Here is a 14,235-nt window from a genome sequence, read left to right on the forward strand (position 1 = left end):
AGGGGCGTGACCAAGGCATAGGGTGGCTCCGCCCGGGGCGTGGCGAGGGCGGCTCTCTCACCCGCTGGCGTCGTGGCTGAGGGGATTACGTAATGACGCAAGAGGAGGAGCTGCGGGAACAGACGGTACTCTGGGATTACGTAAGGAAACGAAAAAGGAGGCGGGGAACTCCGCGGTAGTGGGCGGGATGGAAGGCGGAGCTGCAGTCGGAACTGGACAGGGCTCTGAGCAAAGGCGGGAGGCGGAGCCAGGGGATAGGAAGAGCTGTGCGCTTGGTAGCTGTTCCCGGGCATGCTCCGCTGGTCCCGCGCCTGGAGGCTCCCCCTTAGGGGGCTCGGCCCCTCCAGTCTCAGCGCCTCCAGGGTGCCCCTCGCACCCAGCAGCAGTGGCCGAAGCGGCACCGAGAGGAGGTCAGTCAAGGGCGCCATGTGGGAGGCCGTCCATCGCTCCACCTCGTTCAGTTCGGCTCCGCCCCCTCCGCTTACGCCCGCCCCCCCAGGCCGCTCCCCTAAACCCCTTCCCCTGCCAGTTTAGACCCCTCCTCCATCCTTGCTCCTCCCTCCAGGTCGGTGCTGCTTTCCTACAAACTTCTGGACGGAGAGGCGGCCCGCCCGGCCCTCGTGTTTCTGCACGGGCTCTTCGGCTCCAAAACCAACTTCAACTCCATCGCTAAGGCCCTGGCCCAGCAGACTGGCCGGAGGGTGAGCTTCCGGGAGAGGCGGGGTCCCCGGGAGGTGGGACCTGGCTGGGCGGGGCTAGGGAGATGGCCAAGGCGGGCCCCGCTTTTCCGCCCTCCCTACTAGACACCCGGCGAGGAGTGGCCGGTCTCTCTAAGCAGAAGGGAAGAGGTTGACCTTCTAAGGATGCAGGCCACATGGCACACCGTGGCCCTATGTGGACCCATTCATTCCGTCGTGCCTGCATCCATCCAGTCCTTCATTCGTGTTAATAGATCTTCAAGCTAGGCTCGCTGTCCAGTGCCTAAGTGCCAACACCTCCCTGGTAAGGGGACCAGCCCTGTTTGTTCACCAGGGTTGATGGGGCTTACCACCTTTTACAGCAGCCCATCCTTCTGTGCTCCAACTGTTTTCCACTTCAATATCTTTCCCCAGGCTCCCTACCCGCCCCCCACCCCCTCAGCCTTCAGGAATGCCGTGCCTTCTCTATGCCCTGAATGTGGATGCCAGCTCTTCCCACCCTCGCTCCGCTCCGCAGGTGCTAACAGTGGATGCTCGGAACCATGGTGACAGCCCCCACAGCCCAGACATGAGCTACGAGGCCATGAGCCAAGACGTGCAGGATCTCCTGACCCAGCTGGGCCTAGTGCCCTGTGTCCTCGTTGGCCACAGCATGGGAGGCAGGACGGCCATGCTGCTGGCACTCCAGAGGGTGAGCTGTCCCTATACAGGGCTTCTTCCCATCCAGTGTAGACCATGAGTGCCCAGCAGGCGACCTGGGACTCAACTGAGCCTTGGACGGCCAAATTCAGGATCTGGCGACTATGCCTGAGACCCACTGTGTCTGCCCTAAGGCTGGTCCCAAGTTTGGTTCTTTCACCCAGCCAGAGCTGGTGGAACGCCTGATTGCTGTGGACATCAGCCCAGTGGAGACCACATCCAACTCAGACTTCCCATCCTACATGGCAGCCATGAGGGCTGTAGACGTCCCAGATGACATGTCCCGCTCCTCTGCCCGAAAACTGGCCGATCAGCAGCTCAGCACTGTTATCCAAGTAATGTATCCATGTCCCGGCTGGTGTTGTGGGCTGGGACCTGTCCAGGGAAGAGTGGCAGCCCCAGGCCTCACACGGAGGTTCCCCCGCCCCCCACACCCAACTACTGGACCCCTACAGGACACGGCCGTGCGTCAGTTCCTGCTCACCAACCTGGTGGAGGTGGATGGGCGCTTCGTCTGGAGGGTGAACTTGGAAGCATTGGCCCAGCACGTGGACAAGATCTTGGCTTTCCCACCACGACAAGAATCTTACCCTGGGCCAACCCTCTTCCTCCTGGGTGGAAACTCTCAATATGTGCAGTAAGCCAGACTGGGTGGCGGGAGGGGCATGCCCCACTTACCCAGGCCCCAGCCTGGGGATCCTGCCTTGGGGAGGGCTTCGGTGCGGGCAGGGGGGTGCCTGAGAGTTCACAAATACCCCTGGCATGTGTGTTCACGTAGCTCTCTCCTCCCTGCTTTGCCTCCACTTCTCTCTCCCCCCCATCTGGGCGGCCTCCTCCTCGACGGACAGTCCCAGCCACCATTCTGAGATCAGGCGGCTCTTCCCTCAAGCCCAGATGCAGACTGTGCCCAATGCTGGCCATTGGATCCATGCTGACTGCCCACAGGACTTCATGGCTGCCATCCGAGGCTTCCTAGCCTAAGAGTTGCTGGCAAGACGAGGCAGGAAGCCCCAGGCTTCAAGGCCCTGCAGCCTGTTCCACGCTTCCGCACAAAAGGACTCAGGCACTGAGAGGGCATGAGGGTGCGAAGGGTCAGACCTCAAGTTTTAATGAATAAAGACCCTGCTCCCAAGCCCCCGGGCTGAGCTCTGTCACCGCCAGCGTCCCCACTGACCCAGGAGGAATCGGACCCAGGGAGCCCTGGCAGTTCTGGGGGTCACCGGGGCTCCCTGAGGGCCCCTGGATTCTCTCTGCAGCTGACTCTCGACCTGCTGTCTCACCAGTAGCCGCATGTCCTCCTGGGGGGCAGGAGAGCAGGTTCAGGGCCGACCCTGTGCCTCTTCCCCATGCCTCCCAGGCCCGGCTGGCATTCCCACCCTACCTCCCAGGCCTCCACCTCCTGCCTCAGCCTCAGTTTCTCCTCCAGGACCTCCAGCAGCTGGGCCTCCACAGCTCGCAACTTGGCTTTGCATGTGTCCAGCTCAGCCTCCACTGCCTGCTTCCTGCAGGCGGCAGGGAGAACAGCTTGAGCTTGAACCCTGCAGATCTGCTTCTGGGCCCTGAGGGTGGGCACGTGTGGCCACAGCCCCTGCCTTGTGACGAGGCGAGTATGTGTGTGGCTTTCCTTCCAGGAATGCCTGACTTCTCTCCTCTAGCAGGACAGAGCCCTGAGGGCGAGCCACCCACTGCCCTCCCCCCCCCCCGCAAGCATCTGCCTCTCACTTGGCAATGGCTTCATCCCGCTCCTGGAGGACTTGGTCCAGCGAAGGCTCTGTCTGGGTGTCCCCCAGTGCTACAGCGACTCACGATTCTGGGCTCTGTTGTAGAGTGACAGAGAAGGGAGCAGGGATCTGGAGCTTGTCTGGATGAGGTGTCCCACCCGGGACCCTTCTGCCCTTGCCTGGGCTCTGATGCCAGTGTCAGGAGGTGAGGGGTCTGGAAAGTTTCATTCCCGCCCCCCAGTACCCATCTCATGGACCTCTGAAAGTCGAGCAGGGGGACCGTGCCACGCTGAGGGGGTGGCAGGTGTGGCCTCTGTCTGGCACAGGGCTAAACAGGGGACAGGGTGTTTGGACCCTCAAGGAAGAAAGAAGTTCTCACCCATTGCATAGGAAAGAGACAAGGTGGGTTCAGAAGGACACTTACCCCTCTAGGGCCCCAGACAGAGAGGGTGGCCTGGTAACTGGGACTCTTGTCAGTGGGGTGGGGCACGCGGACAACATGGCCCTTTGCCCTCCCTTCCGGGCTAGGCACTCCCAGTCAGGCCCCGCCCCCTGTTGGCTTGCCCCTGCCTCCCCTCCTTGATCCTGGAACCCTCCCACCAGGCCCAGACCTTCCTCAGCCCCTTCCCGCAGTCACACATGTCCCTCACCCCAAGGGGGCGCTCAAACCACGTCTGAGGGACAGGACGGCTTCAATGCTGACAGGCACAGGTACCCCAGGCCCCCATCCTGAAAGGTTGGCATCTTGATCCTTTGAATGGCATCTATAACCACCTATAACCCATCTTAGCTCCGCAGAAAACAGGAGGAAAAATGTTTAACCATTCCTGGCAGGGTCCTAACATCTTTGGATGTCCATACTTCCTGGCAATAATATTGCTCGCTGTTCCTCCGGTATGTTCCCAACATTCTAATCTTTGAGCGCGGTGGGGTCCGCTGTGCTGGGGTTATCCAGGCAGCCCCCGCCAACCTCCGTGCCCTCATTGAGCACACAAGTGACATCAGACGTGAGAGAGAGTGTTCCCCATTGAGAAGCCTCTTCAGCAAGGTCATGTCTAGGGGATTAGATCCTCAACTCTGTCCTGCATAATAAATATTTCCTCCAGGGGGCACCTGGGTGGCTCAGCCTGTTAAGCGTCAGCCTTTTGATTTCGGCTCAGGTCAGGATCTCAGTTCATGGGTTCAAGTCCCACATCACTTCCTCTCCCTCCCACTCAAGCACGCACGTGCTCTCTCTCTCTCAAAATAAACAAACTTTAATTAATTTTAAAAAATTAAATGTATTTCCTCCAGGAACCCCCCTGCAGACATGATTCCTGGTTGTTCATGGGTGCCACTGAGTCAGGTGCACCTCCAACAGTCAGACCAACAATTTCTTTGGTTGAGTCCCAGGTGGAGAAGTGGGGTTCACATGTACTCCCAAATACACCCTTTTTGTTGAGGAGATTGGTTCAGTGTGTTTTGAGAGGTTCGTCTGTGTGCCATGATCCAGACAGGACCCAGAGACCTGGTCTCAGGAACCTCCAAGGCCAGCAGAGATGAAGCATAGATATAATCAGAAAAGAGTGTCAGGGGGTCCGGGAACAGTGGGAGCACAAAGGAGGTCACAGGAAGTCCTGCAGAAGCTTCTTCAAAATGAATCCTGCAGGCCAGCAGGAGTCAACCAGGAGAAAGGCATTTCTTTTAACTTTTTATTTGGAAACAATTTCAAAACTGCCCTTCAGTGTCCAAAAAAAAAAAAAAAATCCTTTTAGGGTAAAAAAAAAAAATCTAATAGGGTATCAAACATTGTACCTAGTCGTCACATCTCTCTGGTCACCCTCGGTCTAAAACGATTTGCAGCCTTTGTTTGAATGTCATGGCCTTGACATTTTGAAGATTTCAGAGAAGTTATTTTATAGACTGTCCCTCAATATGGGTTTGTCCGTGCCTTCCAATGTTTATTTATTTTTGGGACAGAGAGAGACAGAGCATGAACGGGGGAGGGGCAGAGTGAGAGGGAGACACAGAATCGGAAACAGGCTCCAGGCTCCGAGCCATCAGCCCGGAGCCTGACGCGGGGCTCGAACTCACGGACCGCGAGATCGTGACCTGGCTGAAGTCGGACGCTTAACCGACTGCGCCACCCAGGCGCCCCTGTCCGTGCCTTCCTTATGATTAGACCACTGTTACCATTATGGGGCAGAGATATCACAGAAAGGATGCTGTGTTTTCATGAATCCAATATCATTTGGAACCATGATTGGTGGGATCAATGCTGATCACTTGACCATGATTAATAAGCACTGGGGCAGGGAAGTACTTTGAGATTATGACACATCCTTTCCTTTACCCCACTTTCAGCCATTGGGTTCAGCACCCACTGATGTTTCTTGCCCGAATTAATTATTACTACGATGATCTCCAAATGGTGATTTTCTTTTCTTCCTTTTTTTTTTTTTTAAGATTCCTTGGGGTGCCTGGGCGGCTTAGTGGGTTAAGCGTCCCACTTTGGCTCAGGTCATGATCTCACTGTTCAGGAGTTCCAGCCCCACGTCGGGCTCTGTGCTGACAGCTCAGAGCCTGGAGCCTGCTTCAGATTCTGTGTCTCCCTCTCTCTCTCTGCCCCTTCCCTGCTTGTGCTCTGTCTCTCTCTCAAAAATAAACATTAAAAAAAATCAAGAATAACTTTAGTCCACAACGATCATTTTCCCACTCTTGTGGTTTGTGAACATTGATTCAAACTCTTCACTTGCCTCTCTGCTTCTCTCTTCACATCACGTGTCCATCCTGAGCATCTCCTCTGAGTTCCCTAACACGGTTTTCTCGAACATATCATCCTCACTTGTGCTTGGAAATACAGAGCTTTTTGAACGCACGAATGACACTTGCTGCAAACATTATTCCAAATTGTGAGGGTGGTTTTTTCATCCGAGTGATAGGTTCATATTTGAGATCTCCTTATCGTAGCACAGGATAATATAAAACAGCAATTTGCAGGGCGCCTGGGTGGCTCAGTGGGTTAAGTGTCTCACTCTCAGTTTCGGCTCAGGCCATCATCTCACAGTTCGTGCAGCGAAGCCCCGTGTCAGGCTCTGTGCTGTCAGTGTGGATGGAGCCTGTTCGGGATTATGTCTCTCCCTCTCTCTCTGCCCCTCCCCTGCTCGTGTGTACACGCCGTCTCTCTCAAAAATAAATAAACATTAAAAAAAATAAGTGAATAAAAAAATTAAAATAGCAGTTTCCGGGGCCTTCTTGTTCTCTTGCCCTGCTTTTCTTTTTCTCCACAGCGCTCCTTACCATGCGGTGTACCCATTCACCTGCTTGTTGTCCGTCTGCCTTCACTAGAATGTGAGCTCCGTGAGGTCAGGGAGTTTTGTCTGTCTTCCTATTTTATGCCCACCCCCTGGAAACATGCCTAGAACGTAGTAGGTGCTCAGTAAGTATTTGTGGAATGAATGAATAAAGGAGTAACTATAAAGCTCTTAGACACTTTTGGTAGCCCAGGGGCAGCCAGGAGCCATGCACGAGGATGACATTGGAGTTGAGGGTTGGGAGGTAGCCCCACAGGAGCCAAGCGCACAGGAGAGCATCCAAGTCCAGGGAAGCCCGGTTGTTTAAGGGGATTCGCTGCACACAGGGACACTGGCCAGATTTTGAAGTGTATTGAAGACAATTGGAGAAAGGAGGTAAAATATGGAACGGGGGGAAGCTAGGATGAGCCTATGCCTGTGGCCTGGAATTTAGGTCTAAGGGTAAACTTTTTCTTTTTAAAGTTTATTTATTTTGGGAGAGACAGAGACAGCATGGGTGAGGGAGGGGCAGAGAGAGCGGGAGATCAGAATCTGAAGCAGCTGTCAGCACGGAGCCCGACGCCATGAACCACAAGATCATGACCTGAGCCGAAGTATGACGCTTAACTGACTGAGCCACCCAAGCGCCCCAAGAAATCTTAGAAAGAAAGAGAGAGAGAGAGAAAGGAAGGAAGGAAGGAAGGAAGGAAGGAAGGAAGGAAGGAAGGAAAGAAGGAAAGGAAGGAAAGGAAAGGAAAGGAAAGGAAAGGAAAGGAAAGGAAAGGAAAGGAAAGGAAAGGAAAGGAAAGGAAAGGAAAAAGGAAAAGAAAAGAAAATCACCATTTGCAGATCATTGTAGTAATAACTAACTCGGGCAAGAAACATCGGTGGGTGCCGAACCCAATGGCTGAAAGTGGAGTAAAGGAAAGGATGTGTCATAATCTCAAAGTACCTCCCTGCCCCAGCCCCATTTAAGTTATTCTTAAAAATACGTGATTTAAGGGGCACCTGTGTGGCTCAGTCGGTTGAGTATCTGACTCTTGATTTCAGCTCAGGTCAGGATTCCAGGGTCGTGAGATGGAGCCCCACGTCAGGCTCATACATAGCGAGCCCCTCTCCCCACTCACACATACTCTCTCTCTCAAATAAATAAAAATGAAAAAAAAAAAGCATAATCCTTAAAAAATATATGTGTGATTTGGGGGTGCTTGGGTGGCTCAGTCAGTTGAACATCCGATTCTTGATTACAACTCAGGTCGTGATCTCACTGTTTATGGGATGGAGCCCCCATTGGGCTCTGTGATGACAGTGTAGAGGCTGCTTGGGATTCTCCCTCTCCCTCTCCCTCTGCCCCTCCTTCGCTCATGCTCTCTCTCTCTCAAAATAAATAAGTAAACTTTAAAAAAAATTTTTTTAAATATGTGATTTTAAGATAGTTACACTTTAAATATTTTCGCTAAGTATAACCAGGAAGTCATTTATTTCATATGCATCCCCTAAATGTTTAAACTAGAATATTGGGCCAAAGTTCTTTTAAATATTCTCATTGGGAAAAGGAGGGAACAACCTTATATTCAGGCATATAATGAATCCCATCGCAAAGCCCTACCTCAAATCACACGCTGAGCAGTGGGACCCATTCCCCAGCTGCCCATCACCCAATCTCCCTCCTCCCCTGCTTCCCCAGGAGGGCTGAGCTCAGGGCTTGGGGCTGAGCTGGAAAATGGTCGACGGTGGGCTGGGGTGCTGGAGGATGGAAATGGGAAGGAGACTGCCAGCTGGCCAGGGGGGCTGGGCTGTATGGTCAAAACAGCTGGTACAAGCCATGTCACCCAAACTTTGTGATCTTGTTTGGGCTTACCTCCCTGCGCCTCATCGTCCTCATCTGCGAAATGGAATAAATGGAGGACCTCTCTGATAGGGTCACAGTAAAGGTTAAATAAGGTACCTTGAACAATGGTCAATGCTTGTACCGTAATGGGCCAGGGCCAGATTTCCCAGGAAAGGAGAGAGAGTAAGTCTGCCATTAAGCGAAAGAAAAGCAACAAAGGGAGAACATCAACAACAAAACAACAACAACAACAACAACAACAGCAACAGCAACAACAACAACACGCTCCCTATGCTCCCTCCAGGTCAGCTGCCCCTTCCTGCTCTGCACCTGTCATGGGCTCTGCCCCAGGGACGGTTCTGCTTCTGAATTCTACACCAGCGGCCTCCTCATCCCCCTCCAGCCCCTGCACTTCCACATTATTGTCTTGTCACTTTCAAAGTGTCTCTCCCACCAGCCCGAGAGCTTCTGGAGGACAGGTGGTGACTGTCATCACCCCAACCTGGGCACACAGGTGCTCAAGCCGCGATGGTGGCAGTAAAGCAGCACCAGCCTTGCCCAGCAGGTGGCAGCAGTTCCCAATCACAAGGATCTGGCGGGCAAGGGGCCCAACCCCACCCTGCCCAGCCTGTGGGATGGAAACTCCAAACTGCCCCCAGGGGCTTGGGGAACCCCCAAATGCCCAGCCTTTCCCTCGGTGCTCCTTTATAGGAACACCACTCATTCAGGCGTGCAAACATGTATCACTCATTCCACAAACACAGTTTTGGTGCCAGCCTCCAGGAGTCCACAAGAATGTGAACTGGTTCCTTCCCCTTCTATGTCCCCATCTAATGAAGGAACAGACACCTGACACAGACCATAGCCACACACAGGGCAATACGTGCTACAGTCAGGATAAATACAGGTCTTTGGGGGACCACACGGGAGCCCAGCCCTCATTCTTGGGCAGTCAGGACAAATTCTTAGAGAAGGTGATATCTAGGAGGGAAAGAGTGAAAGTCAAGGGCCAGGTGCACGGGGAGGAGGAAGGAAAAGAGGAGGAGGGTGTCCCAGGCCTGGGGAACTAAGCCAAGTGCAAAGTTCTGAGAGGAGCGTGCCCAGTGGGCATCGTGACTTCATCAAGGGAAGGTGGCCTCCAACAGGTGACACAGGGGTGGACTACAAAGAAAATAGAAATCTATATCGGGGTATCAGGATTCTTCCCCCAAGGGCAATAGAGAAACTCACTGCCCTGAACAAGTAGGGTGCAGAATGCCACAGAGATGCTTCTTTGACTAAAGTGGAAAAGGGCTTTACACGCGTTGGTCTGGACTGAATGCCCATCGATTATCCATCCACATTAAGGAATGGGGTGGGAGTGATGTGTTATGGGGACTGCCTGGTTCCCACGGGGAATAAGCCCTGCTCTCACTATCCCTGTCCTTGGCCCAGAATGCCTCTCCCCCATTCTCCACCTGGCCACCTCCTACTCATCCTGTTAAGCCCCAATTCAAATGCCCCACGTCTGGGAAGTTGTCCCTGACCCCAGGGAGTTGGCTGCTCTGGGGACCCATGGCATCTTGTGCAGCAGTTTCTATTTCAGTCCCTGCCATGTTTCTGGCTCCCCTGTCTCTGCCCATCCCTCACCTGTCAGGGAACATTCCAGTTCCAAATTCAGCTCCTGTTTCTTATGCCATAGACACGCACAGACACACGGAGGCACTGTGTCCCACATCTCTACCCCAAGCCAGCCGGCTCCTGCCTCCTTAGTCTCCAGCTGGTGTTCCACATGGACTCTTCATCGACTATCTGCATGTGTCCCCGGATGTTGGAGTGGGCACCTTAAATGCTTACACGTGTCTGGTCTGAACCCCCACCCCACCCCGCCCCCTGGATCCGCTCCTCCTCCGGGAGCCAGTTCTGCTCTCATCTGCACGAGCTCAGTCATCAGCACCTGTTGCTTCTCGTTCGTAATATCTCTCATCGTTTTAATGGCTTTTAAAAAATATTTTGTTTTTTAAAGTAATCTCTACATCCAGCATGGGGCTCGAACTCACAACCCCGAGATCAAGAGTCACGTGCTCTACCGACTGAGCCAGCCAGGTGCCCCTGATTGTTTTAGTGTTTTACAAAAAACACATTCTTTTCATAATTGAAATAAAGTATAGTTACATTAAATAAGTCTCTTGAAGGGGCGCCTGGGTGGCTCAGTTGGTTGAGCGTCCGACTGTTAATTTCAGCTCAGGTCATGGGATCGAGCCCCGAGTCTGACTCTGTGCTGTCATCGCAAAGCCTGCTTGGGATTCTCTCTCTCCTTCTCTCTCTGCCCCTTCCTGCGCTCCACCCTCTCTCTCTAAAAAAACAAACAAACAAACAAAACTTTAAAAACTTAAAAGAAATAACTCTCTTGGGGCCCCTGGGTGGCTCAGTCGGTTAAGTTTCTGACTTCAGCTCAGGTTATGATCTCACAATTTGTGGGTTCGAGCCCCACATTGGGCTCTCTGCTGTCAGTGCTCTCGCTTCGGATCCTCTGTCTCCCTCTCTCTCTGCCCCTCCCCCACTTGCACTCTCCTCCTCTCTCTCAAAAATAAATAAACATTAAAAAAAAAAAATAAGTCTCTTGAATGCCTTTGACTCTTCTCTCCAGGCCAACAGGCCCTGCTATCGTTCAGATGGTCAAGGTTTCTCCTAGCCACCACTTCCAGCCGTCTTCCATGCTCCTTACAAGCTCTGCCCATGCGTCAAGAACGCTCTCAGCTCGGACTTCTCCCAGGAAATCCAGATCACGTGGGCAATGGCCCACTTGTCCTCCTCGTGGGGGTGTCCAATGGGCAACTCAAAATTAACAGATCCAAACCCCAAATCCTGATTTAGCCCCGCCCCCAACCTACCCCTCCTCCACTTCTTTCCCCACCTTTACAAGAGGTCACACCACCTTTCCAGGTGTTCGGGTCAAAAACCTTGACTCCAGTCATCCCGGATCCCTCTCTCTCTCTCCATAGGCTCTACCCTTAAAATATATGCAGAATAAGACCACTTGTCACCCCCGTCACCCGGATACCTTTGGCCCAGCCACCTACATGACTGCGATCACTTCCTAAATGACGTCCCTGCTTCCTCTCCAAACCCCTTCACAGTCTACAGGCACAGACTTAGGATGGTTCAGTGTATGATTTTTCGACTCTCCGATGGTGTGAAAGTGATATGCGTTCAGTGGAAACCATACTTCAGATTTCGAATTTGGATCTTTTCCCAGGCTGGCGATTTGAGGCGCGATCCTCTCTCGTGATGCTGGGTCCTGGCAGCCACGGCACCCCGCCAGCCACGCAATCAAGAGGGTGAACAACCTATGCACAGACAACCTTCCTGTGCCCACACAGCCATTCTGCTTCTCACTGTCTGTACAGCATTCAGTAGATCCCCTGACACAGTCAACACTTTATTACAAAATAGGCTTCACGTTAGATTTGCCCGACTGCCGGCTCGTGTAAGTGTTCTGAGCACGTTTAAGGTCGGCCAGGCTAAGCTATGATGTTCGGTGGGCTAGGTATATTACATGCATTTTTCCACTTACGGTATTTTTGATTTACGGTGGGTTTATTGTGACGTTACTACACTGAGTCGAAGAAGATGGGTATTTTCCACCCAGCAAACGGAGCAATTCTGTTAAAGCCAGAGACGGATCATGGCTCTCCTCATGTCCCTTATCTGCTCCTGTGGCTTCCGTCCGGGTCAGAGTAAAAGCCACAGGAAGTGGTCACTTACAAGCCTCCTCCTCTTGACTTCTCTGACTTCTCCTCCTCTGAGATCTTCCTCCAGGCATCCACACCTGCTTACTATTTCTCTGACACGCTGGGCATGCTCCGTGCTCATGGTCATTACACTGGACCCTCTTCCCAGAATGCTCTTCCCCCAGAGACCTATATGGCTCACTCCCACCCCTCCTTCAGATATTTTCCCAAATGCCACCTTCTCAGCAAGGCCGTCCTTGACAATCAAACCAAGAGTGCCTGGCCGGCTCAGTTGGCGGAGTGTGCAACTCTTGATCTCAGGGTTGTGAGTTTGAGCCCCACGTTGGGTATGGAGGTTACATAAATATAAAATAAATAAAATAGGGGTCCCTGGGTGGCTCAGTCCATTAAGCGTTTGACCCTTGGTTTCGGCTCAGGTCACGGTCTCACGGTTTGTGGAATTGAGCCCCGTGTCGGCCTCTGCACTGACAGCATGGAGCCTGCTTGGGATTCTCTCTTCCTCTCTCTCTGCCCCTGCCCTGCTCTCTCTCTCTCTCTCTCCCTCTCAAAATAAATAAACATTAAAAATAAAGAAATACGTGGATCGATCGACAAAATTGGAAACTCACCTCAAACCCGGCACCCCCTCCCCCTACTTCCCTACTTTGTCTTCTCCATGGTACATTATCGCCACCATGGATGTTACTGGTTTGTTTCTCATCTCTTTCCTTTCCTAGACAAGGACTGCCTGAGGGCAAGGATTTTGTCTGTTTTGTTTTCTGCCATGTCTCCAAGATCTAGCACAGTCAGTCCATAGTAGATGTTCAGTTAATTTTGATTAACGGAGTGAAAGTCAGACCCTTGATCGCCTCTCTCTTGCCTGCACAATAAAGTTCAACATTCAAGGCCTCCCTCACTGGCCTCACCTCTTACTCATGCACACCCTCTCACCTGAGAGCCAAAGCAGGCTCCTCGCGTTCTCCGAACACTCCCCAGCCTCACCCCAGTGTCTCTGGACACACTCCTTCTGTCCTGAATGCCTGCACCTCTCCCTGCAACAATCCTACTCCTCCAACACCCAGCTCCAATGTCACTGCCTCTGGGAAGCCACCCTGGGTCCCTCACATACTGAAACCATTGTCTGTCTCTCCCACTACATTACATCTTAAGCGCAAAGCAGTGGCTGGAGCATGGCATCCTAGGTAATGTTTGATAAATGAATCAACGATTAAATGAGCGTAAGACCGATATCCGAAAGGCAGAGTTTAAGGTGAAGGGCACACATCCATTCTTTATTCATTTTTCATGCTGCCATTTAATTTTTTTTTAATGTTTATTTCTTTTTAAGAGAGAGAGAGACAGAGCACAAGCAGGGGAGGGGAAGAGAGAGAGAGAGGGAGACACAGAATTTGAAGTAGGCTCCAGGCTCTGAACTGTCAGCACAGAGCTTGACGTGGAGCTCGAACTCACAAACCGTGAGATCATGACCTGAGCCGAAGTCCGATGCTTAACCGACTGAGCCACCCAGGTGCCCCTTTCATGCTGCCATTTAAAATGCACCTCAGTAAGTGATGCTTAGCGTGACACTGGGGCTCTCTGAGGACATAAGCTGTGTCTCCCCCTCCTGCCCTCTCTCCACGGGGCCAGACACTGGGCTCTGGGGGTGCACCCACGACCCAGTCCACCAGTTCACCCAGCACACAGGAAAGCACTCTGGACCAGGAGCCAGGTAGCGCCTTCCCTGCCACTGGTTCCCTGTAACCCTGGGCAAGTGCCTGTAGCAGGTGAGTCCCGTTGAATGGGGGGGCACCACCAATGCTTGCTCTGTGGGGCGCCCAAGGCTGAGGTCTGGACAACTGGGAAGGGTGTGGCCGCCTCTCATGCCAGGCTGCGTCTAAGCTAGTCTCGGGCCAGATTTCCAGGGAAGGAGAGATGGCTGGAACAGTGTCTGTAGCCTGTCTGCCAGCCAGCTAACCTGTGCCCACAGTCTGGGAGAAGCGCCAGGACCAGACACACAGGGCAGCAGGGGGCTGGCCCAGCTCCAGAGCAACACCTTGGCAGCCCTGGGGAAAGGAAGAGGGAGTGTTTGGCTTGAGGTCAAGAAGGTCTGGGCCAGGGCACAGAGGGGACAGCTGGAGGGAGGGTGTTATATGGCTGCTGTCTCAACAAGATGCTGGCAAGGACCAGAAAAGGAGCATCTGCTACTGACTAGCCCCCATCCACTACCCCTCTACATACAGCTAAGATCTTTCCATTAGTGTCAGAGTGAGCCGGGCCCCAGGCTTAAACGCCCCCCCCCCC

General features: G+C 53.0%; 1 protein-coding gene and 1 long non-coding RNA gene across 2 annotated transcripts; one reads left to right on the forward strand and one right to left on the reverse strand.

Annotated features, from left to right (window-relative positions):
* The first annotated feature begins 221 nt into the window (after positions 1-221).
* ABHD11 (abhydrolase domain containing 11) lies at positions 222-2,529 on the forward strand. Its single transcript, XM_030301412.1, has 6 exons — positions 222-410; positions 566-701; positions 1,216-1,389; positions 1,562-1,732; positions 1,853-2,034; positions 2,246-2,529. Exons 1-6 carry the CDS (start codon positions 292-294, stop codon positions 2,376-2,378), a joined length of 915 nt encoding a protein of 304 aa, XP_030157272.1. The 5' UTR covers positions 222-291; the 3' UTR covers positions 2,379-2,529.
* On the reverse strand, positions 2,475-3,597 carry LOC115504431. The gene is made up of 4 exons (XR_003965694.1): positions 3,543-3,597; positions 3,120-3,214; positions 2,779-2,899; positions 2,475-2,695 (listed from the first exon to the last, which is right to left on the reverse strand). It is a non-coding gene; the product is annotated as an uncharacterized LOC115504431 (long non-coding RNA).
* Positions 3,598-14,235: the final 10,638 nt, after the last annotated feature.

The sequence above is a fragment of the Lynx canadensis genome, chromosome E3 (genome assembly GCF_007474595.2).
Source record: "Lynx canadensis isolate LIC74 chromosome E3, mLynCan4.pri.v2, whole genome shotgun sequence".
Taxonomy (NCBI): Eukaryota; Metazoa; Chordata; class Mammalia; order Carnivora; family Felidae; genus Lynx; species Lynx canadensis.

Bases quoted from the DNA above. Each gene is read 5' to 3' on its own strand.
- ABHD11 (XM_030301412.1), top strand. From the start codon at position 292: ATGCTCCGCTGGTCCCGCGCCTGGAGGCTCCCCCTTAGGGGGCTCGGC. The intron at 1,390-1,561 runs GTGAGCTGTCCC...TCTTTCACCCAG, and splicing joins TGCTGCTGGCACTCCAGAGG to CCAGAGCTGGTGGAACGCCT. The intron at 2,035-2,245 runs GTAAGCCAGACT...CTCGACGGACAG, and splicing joins GGAAACTCTCAATATGTGCA to TCCCAGCCACCATTCTGAGA.